At 52.9% G+C, this 19,540-nt stretch overlaps 1 protein-coding gene across 4 annotated transcripts in view; it reads right to left on the bottom strand.

Annotated features, from left to right (window-relative positions):
* Positions 1-3,781: 3,781 nt before the first annotated feature.
* The window catches only part of PTCH1 (patched 1), a 64,805-nt gene continuing 49,046 nt past the window's right edge, over positions 3,782-19,540 (bottom strand). For all 4 annotated transcript variants that reach the window (XM_051847163.3, XM_051847159.3, XM_051847169.3 and 1 more), the window contains 8 exons: positions 19,045-19,228; positions 17,501-17,781; positions 15,486-15,623; positions 13,602-13,744; positions 10,101-10,200; positions 9,302-9,553; positions 7,296-7,857; positions 3,782-6,548 (listed from right to left, as the gene is read on the bottom strand). In XM_051847163.3, the coding sequence (XP_051703123.3) occupies positions 7,297-7,857; positions 9,302-9,553; positions 10,101-10,200; positions 13,602-13,744; positions 15,486-15,623; positions 17,501-17,781; positions 19,045-19,228 (1,659 nt within the window). In that variant the 3' untranslated portion in view covers positions 3,782-6,548; position 7,296. The remainder of the gene's footprint in view (positions 6,549-7,295; positions 7,858-9,301; positions 9,554-10,100; positions 10,201-13,601; positions 13,745-15,485; positions 15,624-17,500; positions 17,782-19,044; positions 19,229-19,540) is intronic.

The raw sequence follows: 19,540 nt of genomic DNA, 5'->3' as shown, positions 1-19,540 counted from the left end.
TAGCTTCCATTACACTCAATAGCCTCAGTCTCAAGTCCGAGGGATAAGATGAGGGGCCGGTGCGGTGGTGTTGCGGGTAAAGCCGCCATTTCCAATGCCGGTATCCCATATAAGCTCCGATTCGAGTCCCGGCTGCTCCACTTCCGACCCAGCTCTCTGCTATGGCCTGGGAAAGCAGTAGAAGATGGCCCAAGTCCTTGGGCCCCTGCACACACATGGCTCCTGGCTTCAGATTGGTGCAGCTCCAGCCATTATGATCCACTGGGGAGTGAACCAGCAGATGAAAGACCTCTCTCTCTCTGTGTATAATTCTTTCAAATAAATAAATAAATCTTAAAAAAAAAAAAAAGAAAGAAGCAAGGTAAATGAAGATCACACTCTCCCGGAGAAGGGACTATCCAATAGTGACTGTGCTAAAAGTGTGGTATGGTCACCAGTGGTGGGTGCCAGTGCTCCCTGGAGTTAGACTCATTCTCAGGGCAAAGCTGGCTTGTTGTGCAGCATCTCACACCTGTCCTCTTGCCCTCAGAAAAGGAGATTCCTACAGAGTAGTAGAGCGTGCAGAGCTAGAGGCATGACCACGTTCCACTTGGGTCATCTCTAATTCTCACCCGAGAGCCTTGGGTCTCTGTTTTCCTGCTGTTCAAAGTGTTCCCAAGAGGGCCAGAATATCCCTTCAAGAGCCCTCTGATGGAGGTAGTTATAGTGTCCCGGCAGGAGACTGTGTAGGAAGTGGTGCCCAGCGTGCTGTCCACCATTCCACGTGGATGAACACGGGGACCCATGTGTGAGGCATGTTCCTGTGGTGGGCATCCTCCATGAGACGTGATCGCAACTTGGCAAACGTTTCTTCCAGATGCTCTCCACAGCTTTCGGAAGGGCAGTCACCAGTTTCTAAAAAATGAAACACCTGCTTTGACATCCACGTGGCCACTGCCCGGAACAGAGCGGCACACGGATTTCCCGAAGCTGTGAAAGACGCCTGTTGTGCCAAAAAAAATGGCGCCTTGTGTTTACCCAAGTCCTGGCTAAATGGGGTGGATTTGGGAACACAAATCTGCTGAAAAAGTCTCCCAAGGCCAACATGATTAAAAACTAAGTTAGCTCTATGTCATTTATAAAGAATACAGAGTTGGCGGTAGGAAGCATGTCTCAAAGTCTCTCCCAGTTTTTCCAACCAATTAAGGCAATCAATAAGCCAAGTTCATTACAGATGAAACCAGTGACTGGCTTAAGAGCAGATGGCTGATTAAAGCAGATGGGAGGAAGATGATGTTCTAAGACGTCTAGGCTACGTGGCACTGTCATCGCCCTTGGGAAGAGTTCACTGCAAATGCCTCCAAAGAGAAACTCGCTTAAATATCCTATCTTCTCTCAGCATGCCTCACTCCGAAGGGTCCCAAGGAGGCGACTGATCCAGGTGCCCCTCAAGATGACTCTGACCAGCCCCTGCACTATTGCTCTTGACCTTCAAAAACCTGCAAAGGGACATTCCTCTTTAATTACCAGGGGGCTGCAAGGTTTCAAGGCCAAGCCAGCCACCAGGATGAGCTCACAGCGGGGAGGGCAGCACAGGGTGTGGCCTGCTGGGTCAGGGGCCCACGCCCTCCAGGGCCCTCTGCACAGCCCGGGCAGAGTTCTAAAGAGGGAATTCCTGTCTGGACACCGAGACGCAATGGCAAAGTTCACAGGGCTCGATGCTTTCCCACAGCGGAACATGTGTTTTTGTGGGAGGACCACACAGGAGTCAGGATCTCCTATGTTGTTTCCAGATCTGGCCTGCACTGGCTGTGTCAAATTAGAGTACCATGGCTGCGTTCGGCTGGGAGGCATTTAGGGCTCATCTCTGCTCGTGCCTCTGAAGCTCACTGCCAGGGATCCTGACGCAGTGAAAGCTGGGGTTTTGCTGAAGCTCTGACTTTTCCAGCAAGCTTCCAAGGCCACAGGAGCACAGCACCGGGCTCTGTGGCCTTGGGATGGACGGGCTAGCTGCTTAGGGGCCAGAGTCACTCGGCATAGGCTCTGCTGGCCAGGCAGTCTGTTACAGCAGCTTCCCTGCTCCGCCAGGGCAGTCCGAAAGCAGCCCTGGGCAGTAAGAGGACAAAAGTCGAAGTCGAAGTTCATTTGAGTGCCCACAGGTGGAAATCCAAACAGGAATTTCCCACCTTTTGAGAATCCAACTGCTTTTGCACCATGATACTTACCTTTTTTTTTTTTTTTTTTAAATTTTGACAGGCAGAGTTACAGTGAGAGAGACAGAGAAAGGTCTTCCTTCCATTGGTTCACCCCCCAAATGGCCGCGATGGCTGGCTGCGCCAATCAAAGCCAGGAGCCAGGCGCTTCCTCCTGGTCTCCCATGGGGGTGCAGGGCCCAAGCACTTGGGCCATCCTCCACTGCTATCCTGGGCCACAGCAGAGAGCTGGACTGGAAGAGGAGCAACTGGGACAGAATCTGGCGCCCTGACTGGGACTAGAACCCAGTGTCCTGGCACTGCAGGCAGAGGATTAACCAAGTGAGCCATGGTGCTGGCTCCATAAACTTATCTTTTAATTCCATTTTCCATGAACTTAATTCTTGAGAAGCAGAGAGCGAGCAAGTAAGTGTGCGAGCAAGGTCCCCTCTGCTGCTCCACTCCCCAGTGCCCACAGCAGCCAAGGCTGGGAGCCACTGGACCCAGGAGCCAAGGCTGGGAGCCACTGGACCCGGGAGCCAAGGCTGGGAGCCACTGGACCCGGGAGCCAAGCACTGAATCCTTTGAGCCATCACTTCTGCCTGCCAGGGTCTGCACCCCAGGGAAGCTGGAGGCGGGAGATGGGTCGGCTTCGGAGGTACATGATTACACACCGCTATCTTCTGATAATCTGTGCCAAGCCAGGAGGTGTTCAGCAGGGGATCATTAGCCCCTTTAAGGCCCAGCAAAGGTTTATAGCGACTTGGGGCTTGAATCCTTTACCACTTAACCACTACTTACTGCTCACAGCTGTGACACTGGGATGCTACCACTCTCCTATCTTTCTCCTAGGGTGCAGCTACACGCATAACCAAAGCCGAATCAGAGGACATGTAACTCAGGGTGCAACTGATACCAGGCACACTTCTTAACGTCCATTTATGAATCTGAAAGGCAGAATCAGGGACAGAGACAGAACACAGGAAACAAATTCTGCATCAGGCTCAATCAGTTGCACACTATCAGCCATGCTGTTTTGAAATGACCCTGCATATTATGTCACTATGTTTCCTCTAAGTAGCAAGCATCACATAAGAAAACAAAGCATGCTAAGAGATGACAGATGGGATACATTTTTAAAAAAATTTATTTGAAAGGCATAATGAGAAGGAGATATATACACACAATTTCCCATGTGCTGGTTCACTCCCGAAAGGCTGGGCTAGGTCAAAGCCAGCAGCCTGGAACTCCAGCCTGGTCTCCCACGTGACTGGCAGGGGCCCAAAGACTACAGCTGTCATCTGCTGCCTTCCTAGGTGCCTGAGAAGGAAGTTGGATTGGAAGCAGAGCAACAGCTGGGACTCTTCTAACAGGCTGATATGGGCTGATGGTGCTGCAGGTGGTGGCTTAATCCACTGCGTTACAATTCCAGCCCCAAAGAGCTACCTACTTCTGAGGGATATTTTAGGAAGGTTTTCGGTAACAGGAACAGCACTGCCTTTGGGAGTTTCTGAAGCTGGCAGGATGCAACAATGGAGTTTACGACGGCCGGACACAGTGCCTGCCTCTATATACTACTTGAAAGAAGAAACATTCCGTCAACAAAGACATAACCAACAAGTTATATTATTTTTTATTCATGTTAGAATTTCTATCAGTGTTTGAACATTAATATTTAGAGAGTTTGTACATTTTCACCTTCCAAGGTTTAAAATGAGAACCACACTAGGTCACACATGGGAACTAATCAACATTTCACAATCGCTTGGAATCTCCACTCGCTCTCACTCTCTTAACACTGTTAAACATTTGCTTCTGCTTGCTGTGGTTTACAATGACAAGTGTGCCTCACTCGTGTCTCAGCAAAGTTCCAGACATTATGGATTCATCACATATAAATTCTTTAAAAATATACTTCTGTCAAAAGACTTGATGACTACTATGTACACTACAAAAATAAATTTTCATATAAATAAATTATATGGCATACTTTTATCTTTGTAATTGAAATGACACAAAACTCATTTCCACCCAAATCGGCAGACAATGAGACCCAGTTTGAATATTTATTTCCTTTAAACTCCTTACTCTAAAAGCTACCATGAGTCCTTAATGTAAATGTCATATACTCTGAACTATTTAACATTAGTAAGCACTCTATACAAATAAAAATTCTGTTCAAACGTAAAACATAGCTGTAATAGTGTTTCCAATAGAAATAAAATCCCTGCATTTTTTGTTATAAACTGGCATGACAAATACTGTAGGAAAACATTCTTATGATACAAAATTATAAATATCAGCAAAGATTTTTTTAAAAAAATTAAAACATCCAAATGAACAAACGAGACAGACAAAATAAAACTACTTTAAAAAGAGAGAGAGCGAGCGCAAGAATTCTAGTTGCCGGCCAGCCCCTGAGTTCTCCCTTTGTCAATGTGACTCAAGGAGAAAGTTCTATGCTGTGCAGAAATCAGGGGCCACATGAGCTGGTGCACCCCACGGGCTGAGCTCAGGAAAGGGGCGAGGGCACGCCAGCCCCGGGCGGGGGGGAAGCTGACTTGGGAATCTTGCATCGTCTCTCTTCTCCATGCAGGACTGCGGTTCTCTGAGCAGAGATGGGTATTGGGCTGACACGGGCACCAAGCGAGCAGCAGAGGGGGCGGCTGGGGACCCAGCATATTAGTGCACACACCTGGCAGCCCTGTTGGCTTCCAATCAGCATCTTATGGGTCGGTGGCGAGTATCAGGTCTGAGGTCACTATGCTGCTGGCAGTAGTGGGGGCCCGAGGCCCGTGTCTTAAGATTTTTCGGTGCCTACCAGGAATTGCTGTGTGTGTGCGCTGCCTACAGTAGCTTAGGCTTCGGCTGGGGGGGGGGGGGCGCTCAGCCAGTCCCTCTGATTTCTTGGTGTTGAGACAGAAGGGGAGCTGAGCACCCATTGCTTGCCTGGCATTTGCTGGTCTCTGGCTCAAAGATGAAGAGCACCCAAACCCCAGAGGAGGAGAACAGAATCAATACAGAAGCAAATCTTGATGCCTGGCTGAGAGCCACCCTTCAGTGGGGTGCATGCAACTAGCACCCCTCAGATCAATCAACGCCCACCCAAAGAACACCAGGAGTGGTGAGAGGAGGGGGCCCAAGTTTCCATCTCTTTGGCAAGTGTGCACCCGCGACATCAACTCACGGAGAGAAGAGCCCCTGTGGAACTCACACCCTCCAGGCCTTGGGACCCTGGGTCACTGAACTGAACGCTCACTACCTACTAGAGGTGCAAACTGACCCAGAAAGCCCGGCTCAGCTGTCCTCTCTGTTCCAGAGAGGCCCGGATGAACAGAGTAGGTTTTGCTGTCTGGAGAGGAGGGCCAGCCTTGCAATCTGTTCTTAAATTGTGTGTGTGTGTGTATGTGTCTGTGTGGGTCCTGAGAGGGCCCCGACACTGCCAACTGCCTCATGGCCCCGGTCAAGGCTCGCTAGTTAATTCTCTGATGTCAGTGAAGACGGACGGATGTCAACTCTACCCCGAGGTTCCAACATCCATTGCACCACGGTCCAAGCTGGGGCGGCTGATGGCACCCAATGCCCTCGGGAGGTGGCACGAACATGAAGGGAGTCTGGTTTCTCCTGGGCACCTCCGGAGGCGGATGTTTGGGCCAGCGCAAAGCAACCAAGAGTTCCTGACTCTTGCAGGCTGATGGGGCGGAGCCTGCTGAGGGTTACAGACAGGAAACGGGAAGAAACAAACAACAACAATCCTCACAGTACAGTACATCGGGAGACCGCACACACCACCCCTGGAGAAGCTGCTGGATTTGACATGCTTTCTTCATATCTGCTCATCAAATGACAAAACGTTACCACGCATAGCGTGTCTGAAAGTTAACAGTAACATTTGATACTACCACAGGGTTGTGATATGCAAATTTAAAATATTTTAAACAGGAACCTTTACAAAATAATCCTATTACATAAGCAATATTTGCATAGAATTATACAGGTAAATTATACAATATTTAAGCAGCAGCAACATGCTGGAAATTGAAGACTAGGTTAAGCTTGGTTGTGGCACAGGGACCGACGCACAAACAGGGAGGGGCCCGCTGTGGCCTCCCCCCCTCCCCGGCCCCGCCCCCGCCCCAGGGGCAGGAAGGGAGAAACCCCAGATGGCGCCACTTTACACGCTCTGTCCTATATTACATGTGTACACCTCTTAAATATTTATAGAAATATTTCACAACATAATACAATCGGTTACAGTAACAGTGAACTGCTGTCTGGCCCTCGCGGCTTCTCCTTCCCGCGGCTCCAGGCAGTTCTGGAAAGAGGTGGGGGTGGGGCTTCCAATCTTTGGCCTCTTTGCTTCAGATTTTAACGACCCTTTAAAAGGAAACAAACAAAAAGGAAAAAAAGAGTAAGTACCAGGTGTACAGGTCCACGCTCATAAAGAACAGACTGGCCAAAGTGATGGATCTATGGCGCTGGGGATCCGGATGCCAGGAGGTGGGCTGGGCTGAGGGCATGGCAGGGCTCCGGAAACCGGATGACTGCTCAACCCCAGCAAGTGGTCCTCCACTTAGGATGGTCCCACTTATGCAGTTTGCCACTTTCCTGGGTTTCTTGCGGGTGGTCTAGGCATTCCTGCATTTGCAGGTTCAGGGAGCCTGTCCTGGCTCTTCAATAATAAAGACTTGTAAGCAGGGGCTGGCACGGTGGCATAGCACATTTAGCTCCCACCTGGCAGGCTGGCATTCTACATGGACGCCAGTTTGAGTCCTGGCTGCTCTAGTTCCAATCCAGCTCCCTGCTAATTATAATGTGCCTGGGAAAGCAGCGGAGGATGGCCCAAGTGTTTGAGGCCCTGCCACCCTCGTGGAGACCTGGATGGGGTTCCAGGCTCCTGGCTCTTGGCTTCAGCCTGGTATAGCCCCAGCCTTTGTGGCCACTTGGGGAGTGAACCAGCGGTCGGTTTAATTACCTCTCCGCCAGCTCACAGTGGGGGAAAAGAAACCCATCTGGAGGTGGGCTGCTCCCCCCCGGATGGCAGCTTGGACGCATTCCAGGGTCGGGTCTGGGATGTGCTGATGCCCCTGGGGGCCCCCAGCCGCCGGTTCTCGCTGCACACACCTCAGTTGGAGCTGCCTCCCCGGGGCTGCTCCTCACACTCCACGTCCTGTAGCTCTATGACCTCCACCTTGGAGTCCCTCCTCTCACAGTGGACGTGGAAAGGCACGTGGGGATCCTCGAACAGCCCGTGGTCAGTCTCTGGGTAGCCCTCGTAGCCAGGGCAGAGGCCCCCTCGGGGGTTCCGCCCCGGTCCGGGCCCCGGCACGGGTGGGGGGTGCACGGCCACAGTCACGGAAGCAGACGCCGTCACAGTGGTGATGGGCTGGCGGTAGCCCGGCACGCTGCCGGCCCCCGCAGCACTCGCCGTGTTCCCGGGGTGGTGAGGGCGCGCCCCGCGGGGGCCCGAGCGGTCCCTGTGGCTGGGGCCAGCGTGCCCTTCAGTAGAAACTTCAAAAGCGTCTCTGCGCGGTCTGTAGGGGGGCGGCCGCAAGCCCTCTCTGGGGGCATCCCTGCGGGGTTGCTGGCTCTGCCGGCCGGGGGACAGGGGCCCTGAGTCCAGGTGGGGCTGCTGTCGAGGGTTGAATGGCGGGTGATGGTGATGTCGCGCTTCGGGATGGACCACCTGCAGAGGGTGAAGGCTGGTTAACACGGGCCGGCGAGGGGGCAGGGAGTCCCCCCGCCCCACCCTGGCTCCGGAAAGCCCAGGCAAACAACAGTGCCCTTCGACCTACCAAGGAAAAACCCCTTCCTTGAACGACCTCCAGGCCATGGAAAGAGAGCTTTCTTTGGATCCTAGTCCCAGGCCCTCTCCCAGAACAGCTGGCTGGACACGTAGGGCTGTTGCCCATAAAAGCAGGGCTGTGGTCAGAGAGCATCCAGCTGTTCCCCTTCCACCATCTGCTACCCCACCCTGCTCCGTCTACCAGACCCTGAGCAAAAAAAACCTCCACCGCTGTTGGCTCTGGCAGGACTGCCTACATCTACACCGTCGGGCACAGTGGTGGCGGTTTCCATCTCCGCGAGCCACAGGACCCGAGCTCACGGGCCACGTGTGGCCGGCAGCTCCTGCACGGGCCAGTGCCCACGGCGCTTCCACCATCGGGCAGCGCTGCACTGCCCGACTGTTAGGAATCTGCTTTCTGGGTCTAACACAAAGCACGGAGCAACACAGCGGCCACGTCAATCACAAGGAGCGTGACCAACTTCAAAGTGGTTCAGCTTGTACCTATTTTTAGGCTCCTGCTGAACAAAAGCAGATTCACGCTGCAACTCAGCAGGCATCGTCATGGGGGGTGAGGGGAGGACAATTCGGGTTATTCAAGGAAGGGCTGCTCTGGCCTGGGACTGGAATACCCGTTTCCTGGAGGGACTGCAGGGGGCCCTCAGGGCAGCAACATGAGCCCCACAGCCTTCCTGGGTCTTCCGTGCGGAGTGCCTGGTGGTGGGGGTGGCAGCGGTGGGGTGCATGTACGTGTGCGTGTGCGTGTGCCCGCCTTGGGGAGCACGGGGTGCAGGAAAGGCTCCTGCTGACTCCCCAAACAACTGCGGGGTGTGGCTCTCAGCTCCTCTGCTCCCTCCAGCCACCTGGAATAGGAGCTTGGAGGCACGGAACCTTATAGGAAAATCTTAGAATAATAAGAAGTGAAAAATACAACAGAAACGAGAGGGGGAAAAAAAAAGCCAAGAGATTAAAACCATCTCTCTGCTGGTAATAAAAAAAGACACAAAAAAGTATCATTCTAAAACCATAGATGGTTGAGAAAAAAGGAGACAGAAGGGGTGAGGTGGACAGGCAGGCTTTACCTCTGGCCCTTGAACTCACACTGGATTGACCCCAAGTGACACAGAGCAGCCTCACCCCGCCCTGCCCTAGAGGGATCCCGGTGAGTTCACACCTTAGGAAGGAAGGTGACATTCTTATAGTTCAGGATGGTTCAAATGTTGGTGACGTCATTATGTATGTATCTACGCTTGGGCCACTCAGAGCGAGCAGGGGCTCCGCCGGGACCACCAGATCCATGGCCACGGGTGGGACGGACCCTCCCTCATGCCCTAGGGCGACTTACCGTGGAGCGGGCGAAGACTGGGTTTTCCGTGGCTTCCACGATCACCTGGTGGGCGGGGCCCCCAGCGCCCCGCTCAGCCTCGTAGTGCCGAAGCTCCTCGCTGAGACCCGACACGGTCGTCTGGGAGCTGTATTCCGAGTCAGAGGAGTCGGAGTTGTTGGTGTGGCTGGGGGGCACGGCAAACCGGACCACGCCAGGGGGTGGCTCAGGGGAAGGGGTGGGCAGTCGGTGAAGACCGTTGGCGGGAGACACCTGTTTGAGGGAATGCCACAGGAGAGGGGTTAGGGCCCGCTCACCTGCTGGCCACACACCCCAGGTTCAAAGCACGGTGCTATTCGGGGGTCTGTGTGCCCTGCCTGGGGCACCGCATTCCATGCTGCATCTGCCTCCCCTCGTCTCTGCCACGAGAGACACCCTCAAGTCCCACGGCTGGAGCACAGGAGGCTGGATGTGCACTTTTTACTCTCTGTAAGCCCAGAGAGTCCTCTTGAAGGGGATGTTTTCATTGATGTGGACTCAGGCTGCTAACCGGTTGGTTTAAAGAAAAAAAAAAACATACAAAATGAAGGCAGCCCTGTACCCCACCCCTCCCAAAGGTATTAAGTGGGAAAGAGGAAAAAAAAGAAAACAAAAAAAACAACACAGAAAAACCCATCGGGATTGACTGAGACACTTCCGAAAGCCATAAACAAAGCAAAGGAGGAATGAGCTGTTCAGCATCTAAGTGCGGAGTGGCTCCAGGAAAGGCGGCACTCGGGTGGCCCGGGGACCGGACCTCACGACCAGCGTGGCTACTGACCTCAGGATATGGTCCAAAGAAAGACAAGAGGACTGGCAGCAAGACCAGTCCGTTGAGAACGCCCAGGATCGTCAGGATGGCCAGAACAGCAAAGAAATACCTGGAAGACAGAGGGGAAGCGGGAACGTTCGCTGTGACCGCCGGAAATGCTGCCCGGGATCCACGCCAGTGCCCCAAATAAACACCACCCACTGTGCCGAAACCCGCCGCCCAGCAACGACTGCTGGGATTCAGCACGGGTGTGTGTGTGTGTGTGTGTGTAACCTTGTGACTTTCACTCCTACAGTCCACACCCCCCAGGCGTGAGTTCACAAAGGGAAGAAAAGAGAAACGGGTCTTAGGATCTGCTGAAACCTCACGGCACGTAACTTATTTATGCCTGTGCTACAAGGAACACAAAAATATGGAATTGGAACCGAGTGGCGGAGCTGGGACTCAGCCTAAGAAAGGAGCACAATGCGGAGGCCCTGTGCAGTGGGAGGGGCCACCCCAGCAGAAGCAAACAAATGAAGCGAAGGGTGTAGAATTGAAACAATTTAGCACAGGAGGAAAAGCCGGGCTGCTTCTGCAGGCTGCTAATCCACTGTGAAATGCCTCTGCATTTGAGGGCAGAATCTCTAATTAAGTCTCCGGCAGTATCAGGTGAGGCTGGCCCAACTTTCTGCCGAGAATTCTGTGAGTTCCGGTTTTAACCAAGTGGCTGCAATGGCGACCTTTTTTTTTTTTTTTTTTTAAGACCACAGGAACCAGCTTTTCTGCAAAGCAAATGCTCTGCCCCTTCTGTGGGAGCCGGGGGCATTGTGCTGGGTGCGGGCGCTGCACAATGGCGGGGCTGCTCCGCGGGCCGAGCTTTTGTGGAACAATTTAGCATCTCTGAATACTCTTGTTTTGCGTCAGCCAATTCAAACATAAAGGCTGCAGCGCCGTGGCACAAGAGGGGCGCGCACAGGGAGTTCTGCTTTCCCACCGCTGAGGGCTAAGGTCTGGGACCCGTCACGAATGCCAAGGTGAGCCTGTCGGCCAGGGACAGCGGCTGGTGCACGCGTTTCTGGAACTAATGATTTCTAGCGCAACGCTGACGGAAGGGGCCCCCGGATGGAGGAGAGAGGCTTAGAATATTCTGGGAAGATATCTGTCTGTTAATAGTCCTCTGGGATCATAAAACGGGACAGACACCCAACTGTGCCATGTCCATGTGTGCTTTGCCACTACATGAAAGCAGAGAGGATCCCTGTAAAAATACAAATACCTCACAGCTATTGTAAACACCAGGAACTTCTGAGCTACATTAGTATAAAACCAAGCAGCCAACGTCTTGCACTAATGTAAACTGCTGGAACTTTCGGCGGAGGCATTAAGACATTTGCATCCCATCCATCTAACCTTAGCATAAACAGACCAATTAGATTTCTGACGGCTTCGTGTATACAATGTCTGCTCATTTGTTGGACCTCAGAGAGGGCTTTATCAGGTTAATCCATCCTGTTCTAGAAAACGGGAAGCCCTTTTAAGTGCCTTACACAGGAATCAAGGTATCTCTGGAAGGCAGCGAGCAGTTGCTGGAGAGACGAGAGCCCTGTCTTCCAGGCTGCTGGCCGGGTGGCTCCCTGCCACCCCTCCCCGCAGCTCGGGCAGCACCCCAAAAAAGGCTGCGCCAGATCCTGACCGCATTGCTGAGCTCCTGAATCGCCTATGGCCTTGTCTTTCCCCCAAAGGCCACAAGCGACACAGAGGGGCACGGGGTCCTAGCAGCTTGCTGTCATGCGGCTCCATACACGTGCACTGGATGGGAAAGTGACTCCGCAAGAGAAACCCTGGTACATATGGGACCTTCCCACCATGAAGACCAACACGAATGTCTGAGTAAATGTAGACAAAGGAAAAGGCAGAGTCAATGGAGGGTTTCCAACAACAGACCAAAACCTGTTCCCAGGTCAGGCAACCATCCACTCGGGATTGGCAAACCAGATTTGACTAATTGGCTTGTTGACTTATCAGTGGTCTGTATTGGGTGGCGCACTCTGCCCCCCCCCCCCACGAATTCCCACTGGGGTAGGAAGGGGGCCTTGATGGTTCATGGGGAGGGACATCATAGTTTGCAAGGTGCTGGGCTACACTGCTGTAGCTATTCCACCGCTTAATTCACCCTGCACCAAACCTCAGGGAGCAAACCCTGGCACTCATTCTAGAAGGATGAAATCCCACAACGCTGAATGGCCCAGTGGGCTGTGCCATCCACCAGCCAATGGACTGGGCTGTTCTCTGTGATCAATAAAACGTGGTGAGACTCTTGGTTCAACTCCTTTACACATGAAGATCAGAGGTGTGTGCCTCCCTCCCTAGCGGCCCCCAAAGGCACAGACCAGCGTCTCCTCCCAGACTGAGGCAGCCCAAATGAGCCCATCGTCGCTGACATCTGGGTCTGCCCTGTCGCGGTTCTAATTCTGCATTAGCTTTCACTTCTACATGATCTTGACCTTGCCTCTCCACAAAGCAACAGCATGCCAACCCAAGAGTGGCTGTCACACAGAGTGCCAAGGCTGTTCAGAGGAGATGGTCTCTTGTCTGGCAGTTCTCCAATTCTTCCCAAAAGGAAAACTCACTCTGCTGATAACATCACAAAGTCACATCCTTCACTACATCAACCAGAAAGACCTTGCCTTGAGACTCAAAGACAAGTGTCCCAATTAACCTGGCTTCCCCCAAATGGACACCAAAGTCAAACGCTCAATGCTTCTCAAATCTTAGTGGGGACTCAAATATGAAATCTGGGTACATTATCTTCCCTCCTTATTTGTTAAGAATTTATTTATTTGAGAGGCTGACAGATAAGACCTCCCATCTGCTAGTTCATTCCTCAAATGCTTGCCAATGGCTGGGGGCTGGGCCAGGCTGAAGCCAGGAGCCAGCAACTCAGTTCAGGTCTCTTATGTGGGTTGCTGGAACCCAACCACCTGAGCTCTCCCTTGCTGCCTCCCTGGGTGAGTGCTGGCAGGAAGCTGGAACTGGGACAGAGCCAGGACGTGAACCCAGGTGCTCCGATATGGGATGCAGCTGTCCCACACCAGCAACCTGACTGCACTGCCCCTACCTTCAATTTCACTACAGGTGACTGTTTTAGGTATTTGCTAAGTTTTTCTTCCTAATGTTCAGAAAGGGACAAGACAGAGGTCAAATTCAGTCAATTAACAAGAACCCCAGTCATGTCTTTGTGCACCTAATTCAACCAATGATGGGAGGGTTGGCGATCCTCCGGCTTGCTTCAAGCCATAGATCTGCTTGTGCTGCTGGCCCTAAACTGTCCGTCTCCTGTCTTGTTGAACAGATCCTAGGAAAAAAATCTTGTCTTTGTGCCTCTCAGCATATTTCTGAGTTAATGAATTCAGAAGGAAGCGATCCCAGTGAAGAGCTGTCACAATCTCCCAGACACAGAAGGAAATAAGCAACAGCAGTCACACAGCGGAGAGCGGCGGTGTCTGGCTCCCCGACACTCCCACTTACCTGACAATGAAATCAAACTCCGACCCCGCCAGCATCAGCACCCCCAGCAGAGTGGACACGGCGCCGTCCAGGACCGGCGCGAACATGTGCTCCAGGGCAAGCACAGCCCGGCGGTTCTTGTCCCCGATGGCGGTCAGGAAGGCCTGTGACCCAGAGTGGGGAGATCAGACGGTCAGCGTTGTCGTCCCTGCATGCAGGAGCCTTCTCACACCTCACCACCCAGCTCTTGGCTGGCATCACCGGGACTGTTCAACTGGCCGAATGAAGCTTCCCCCGAAATGACCTCATTTTCCACGAACTTCTTGAAGACCTCCTGTATGTCCTCACCGTTATGCTAACTAGGAAAGGAATTCCTGTCACTGTTTCCAACAAGTATATCTGTAGTACATTTAAGCACCACAGAGGAATCCTAAGGAAAAAAACTATAGGACTGTAAAAGTTGCTCAAATCAAGCTTGTCCCAATAGCCAGTATGAGCTTGCTAGAGTGAGCGCTGCTGTGACAGGCTGTTGGCTGCAGGGTGGAACCCAGGGCCACTGCATGTGAGCTACTGTGGAAACAAACCATCACCTTGTGTGTCATCTTCAGACCGGGAGGCCGGAAGGACCAACAGGTGCCTGTCCTAGAGTGCACAACGTCTATGTCGCTGAAACAGCAAACTGGCGGGAACGCAAGCAGTCTTCTTTGCCAACCTCATTCCACTGTCTTAAGACCTCGGGAGAGCAGCAACTGCTCCCTTGAAGTGCAAAATTTCACGAATAGGATTTCACGTCCTGTATGTGGCTAGTGCTCTTCCGGGAGTCCAGCAGCTCGAAGTCTGAAGACCATGGTTAGCCCGTCCATCATAAAAATCTGTTCTCACACAGCCCTGTCTGCAGATGGTACCTGCTTATGGACTGTTAACTCATGCGGGACTATTTCCCTTTGCGGAAGAAATAATATCAGTGTTACGTGTTTTCTAAGCTCTAGGCTGGTAGATTAAACAACAACAAAACAAAAGGCAGTGCTAGAGATGACAAAAGCAACACTCAAAGTAATTTGGTCCAAGTCCAGACGATGCTAGGTTTCCTAGCTGGGGCATCCCAGACACCATATTTATTATTATTACTGAATGCCCACCAACAACTCCATGTACTTAGGCTTCAAGCACATCTGTAGATGGACATAACTGACATTTACATAAATTACATGTACATTATGAGGCTTTGGATAATTCTCTGATAAATACATCCCATGTGTCTGTCTCTTAAAGAAGCCTCCTGAAGTTAAACTTCCTCCAATAAAGCATTCGCAATCAATGCGGAGAGAGAGCGCGAGAGAAACCACTCTTGTTGAAAGCACCGCTAGTTCTCTCACTCTCTGTTGTCATGAACTGCAAGGCTGGGAGGTGGAAGGAGCTGGGTGGGCTTGGGCAGCAGAGCCAGCTCTTCAGCCTTCGCTCACAGGCCCGAGGGGACTCCCCTGGCAGCCAGCTCACCTCCCTGTCAAGGCCGTCCCCACCAAGTCTGAGAGTGTGGTGTTGGTCTAGCCCGGCTTCATCACTGGCTGTCAAAGCGTGCATGGGCACATGCACACTCCACATGGGATCTGTTCTGGGAATAAAGTCTGCGAGCTCAGGACCCAGGGTAACGTGAATGGTGGCCAATACCCAATGAGTCGAGTCCACACTGAGGACAGAGCCTACAGCCGGAGAGGGCCAGTGACCTGCCATGCGGTTCTCCTTGGACTGCCCGAGAGAGAGAGACTCAGGCACGTGACTCCTGTGCTGTCTGCAGCCCCTGCACCGGGACGCATGGGGCTTCGGGAAGGGTCCCACTTGGAGGCTAAGATAGCTAGAGGAGATGCCGCCCTTTCAGCCACTTTTTGCAGAAAGTGCCGTCCATACCAAAGCAACGTGAACGGTGAATTCCACTCCTATGCCGACAGACGCGATCAGGATGACCACGGGCACGGCGCTCAGCTTGATGCCGATGAGTCCCATCATGCCAAAGAGCTCGACTGTCATCAAGGCCAGGACCATCACCTTGGAGAAGACACATAGGGGTTAGTGGGCAGGCAGCAGGTTCTGCACCCAAGGGCAGGTGTCCGAGTACCAGGGTGGCCTCCCGTGAGGTGGAGAGCAGAGAAACACCATCGGTGGCCCCAGCACTAACTCGCGTTGACGTCTGACAGCTGTCTTTTCCTAATGCAACTTCCCGCTGGGAAGGGGCACCAGGACAGCCAACGGTAAGGCGGAGGAGGAGGAGGAGGAGGTGGAGGAGGAAGATGAGGACATAATGGCAAACAGTCTGTCCAGTCCACAAAGATATTTCAAAAACATCATGGAAAATAGAACGCTTTGTTTTGGGGCAAGCATTTGTTGAATGGAAGGAACCCATTTGCATGCACCCATCACATGGCTTCCAATTTCATACACAGTCAGCCTTGTGCCCTGCTGGATTCCACTTCCATGGATTCAACCAACCATGGATGGGGAATAGCGAGGAAAAAAAAAATCACACCTGTACTGAACATACACAATCATTTTTCCCCCTTGTTGCTCCCTAAGTAATACACCTGTTTACACTGTGGTAGGTGTTGAGAGTAATCCAGAGACCACGCAGTATGCGAGAGGACGTGCTCAGGTTCTCTGTCATTTTCTAAGAAGGGACTTGCATGTGTGCAGATTCTGGTACCCGCGGGGGGCCAGGAACAAGTCCCTCCTCCTCACCCCGACAGCCATCAGCGGATGAGGAGCTGGAGACAACTGGTCACTAGAGATCAGCCATTAGAGATCACTCTACAGCTCCTGGCTGGCTTGAGCATTCAGAGCACGTGGGTCGGATGGGGCGTGGAGGAGTTCTTGTGGGTAAAGCAGTTTGGCTTTTAGTGGGAGCCCGCAGGTGAGGTGGACATGAGTGGGGAGCAGGTTCAGGGGGGCCAGTAAGAGCTCGAGGGGCTGGAGTACAGGGATCTGGGGTGCAATTTGGGCAAACCAAGTAAACCCATGTCTCAGCTGGAGCTTCTGACTTTGGTGTTCGTTGGGAAACTGTGGGGAAAGAGAAAAACCTGGGAGGTGGGATTGCTCTGGTCAGTAGGCAGAAGTAGGGGGAGGGGCCAGACAGAAGCCCATCTCCAGCTAGCTCTACATGGCAGAAGACAAGGAGCGGGTGCTCCTCGCTCCTCTGCAGCAGGGGGACGATACTGAGAGATGGACCAAAGACTTGCAGATTAAACATTCACCTGCCAGTGTACCTGCTGCACAGAGTTACGGTGTGAAAACAAACCCTGCGCCCTGCTTCTATCCTCCTGGCGTGTTAAAGACCATACCACAGGTCATGGGACGGAAACACTGCCATGGCTTTGTCGGATGCTAAGACACTGACTTCCGGTTTGGCAGGAAGCCAAAGTGCAGGTGAGTGACAGCAGCACATCACTTCCCCGCAGGAGCTAAAACACACACTGGGCACCCGAAGCCCACTTCCTCCGTATCCCACTGTCCTGACTGCTATGTGCCCTGCCCCGTGAGACAGGCACGACCCTTCTACCTATTCTTAGGTCTGGAAGGAGGTCACAAAATGACACTTTCAAACTTAAAAAAAAAAAAAAAAGAGAGAGACGTTTGTGTGTTTTTATTTAATACATGCTTGGAGCTGTTATGGAAAGTGTGCTTGAAAAACTCCCTATCTTCCACACAACGGTTTTAGAGCTGGGGATGGGGGAAGGGGGGCGCAAGCCCAGGGCCATCAGACACTCCACCTTCACCACGAACCTCGCCACCCCCCGGTAGAATAAATACGTTACGGCTGATGCAATCTATACCCGCCTCCAGAGGCCCAGACATAAACAAAAGTTCCCGGCTGCAGAAAGAGCTATGCTGAAAGGAATGCGACTTCCACAAAGATCCTTCTAATAACTCACAATGATCCCGGCTGTCCAGGGGTTCAGGAGGAAGACGGCGCACACGAGGAACGTGCAGGCCAACACCACGCTGATGGACAGCAGCAGCCAGTGGCGCAGCCCGATGTACTGCTCCCAGAAGAGGAAGGGGTAGCCGTTGGGGTAGCTGGACAGGCCCAGGCTCGTGTAGTTGTTGCAAATGGCTCGCACTTTCTCGATCGCTTCCACAAAGTCGGAGGTGTCTCGCAAGCCGTTGAGGTAGAAAGGGAACTGGGCGTACTCGATCGGTTCCGCGGCAGGGACTGTGCGGAAGAGACGTGGGGGTTAGCAGGGGGAGGGAGGGAGGGGCCTCTCCCTGGGCACCGCCATGGAAAGCAACCTGGCCAGGGGCTGCCCCACTTCTTTAGGCAGGAAGGGGCTATACCCGAGGCCTCAAATTTGCAGAGGGGGTGCTGGGGCGTGGGGAGCCTGTGATCCGTACATTTTTCCTCCCCACCTTTGATCTTCACCACCCCAAAGCACTGTCTTTTAGTGGGGGGGGGGTGTCTAAACTCAACTTAAATTCCAGGGAGTTTTTTTCCCCCTTTTTAAGCGGGGGCAGCGGCTGCTGCACTGGCACACACTGTTTCCCTCGATCGCTTACAAGGGCAAAATGGATCGAGAGTCATGCTTTGCCGAGAAAAGCGCTTAACTTTCTTATCCTTTTAGTGAACACATAAACTTCAAGCGGCCGTCCATGCTTCTTTTCTAATGCGATGCTAAGTCTTCGGCAACAGCCGCAGAAATCCTCGTACAACAAGCATTTAGTTACTGCCGCTGTGTGTTCCAGACCCTTTGGGGTCATTGAGTTGACTTGCTAAACATGATTTGCCCTATTATAATCTCAACTATAAATTTTCATTAAGACACGTCTTGGCTGCTTGCCACAAGGCTCTGGGCTTTAGATGCCGGGGAGCACAAGTCGCTCCGTCTCCGGCCAGGTCTGCAGAGAGGGACCCGTGTTCCTGGCCACAGCGTGAGCTCCCACCACCTCGAACCTAAGTGCAAAATCAGACCCACACAGAACCACCTCGCCAACTCGGGTCGGAGACGGGGAAGCGGACGCGGTGGTGTATACAGACTTTTCCGCTCCCAGTTTAAACAGCCCTGACAGACTACAGGTGCTTGGTGGCTTATGGGAATGACCCAGTGTGCCAAAAATCCCTTCAACACCAGGGTTGACAAAGTTAAGATAAACACATAATCCCCGGCGATAAAACTCGGCAATAGCCGAGTAACAGTCGACGTGGAGGCGGCCCCGACGTTCACACGGAACAGCTGGGAGTGAACTCTACAAAAGGAGATTAGAGACTGCCTTTCTCCACCGTGATGGAGCGCGGGGTGTATTCCATTACACATCCTCATCTGTCTCCCCGGGGTTTTAAACCCAAAGAAATATATTGTGCTGTTTACACTTTTGAACTCTGGGCAGTGTCAGGGGCCAAGGGCTGTGGCCCAGCGCTGTAGGACGGGGGCGGAGCCTCCCGAGGGCCGCCCCGCCCCCGCCCCGCCCCCTTCCCACTTACTTCTCAGCCTGGTTTCTGGCATGTAGTCGGCTTTGTCGTGCACCCACTCGGGCCGGTGCGGCCGGATGTTGGCCTGGGAGGCGGCGTACGCCACGGGGTCGTTGCTGACCCAGGCCGTCAGGTAGATGTAGAAAGCGCTGGGGTTGATGATGCCATCGGCGTCCACCAGCCGCTGTTTCGTCAACTGCCAGAGGGGGAAAAAAAAGGGAAGCCCTTGAGAAGGGGGCACCCACGTGTCCGACGGAGAACAGAACGCCCACTGTGTGGAAGGCTCGGGAACCCCGCTCAGAGCACCCTCCACGGCTCCCGAGACCCGCTGGGTGTTTCTAACAAACACACCGTTTCTGCAGATGGCCCCGGGAACCGGCCGAGGCAATTAAACCTGAACGCTGAAAAGACCGAGCGCAGCCAAGGCCGGGAAGGAACAATCTGGAGAAACATATTTATAGGAAGGGCAGGGGACAGAAAACCTGGCAAGATTCCCCATCCGCGTCTG

The sequence above is a fragment of the Oryctolagus cuniculus genome, chromosome 1 (genome assembly GCF_051225735.1).
Source record: "Oryctolagus cuniculus isolate XC-2025 breed Fujian yellow rabbit chromosome 1, ASM5122573v1, whole genome shotgun sequence".
Lineage (NCBI taxonomy): Eukaryota > Metazoa > Chordata > Mammalia > Lagomorpha > Leporidae > Oryctolagus > Oryctolagus cuniculus.
The sequence above is the reverse complement of the archived record's forward strand: the minus strand, read 5'-3'. Positions and strand labels throughout refer to the sequence as shown.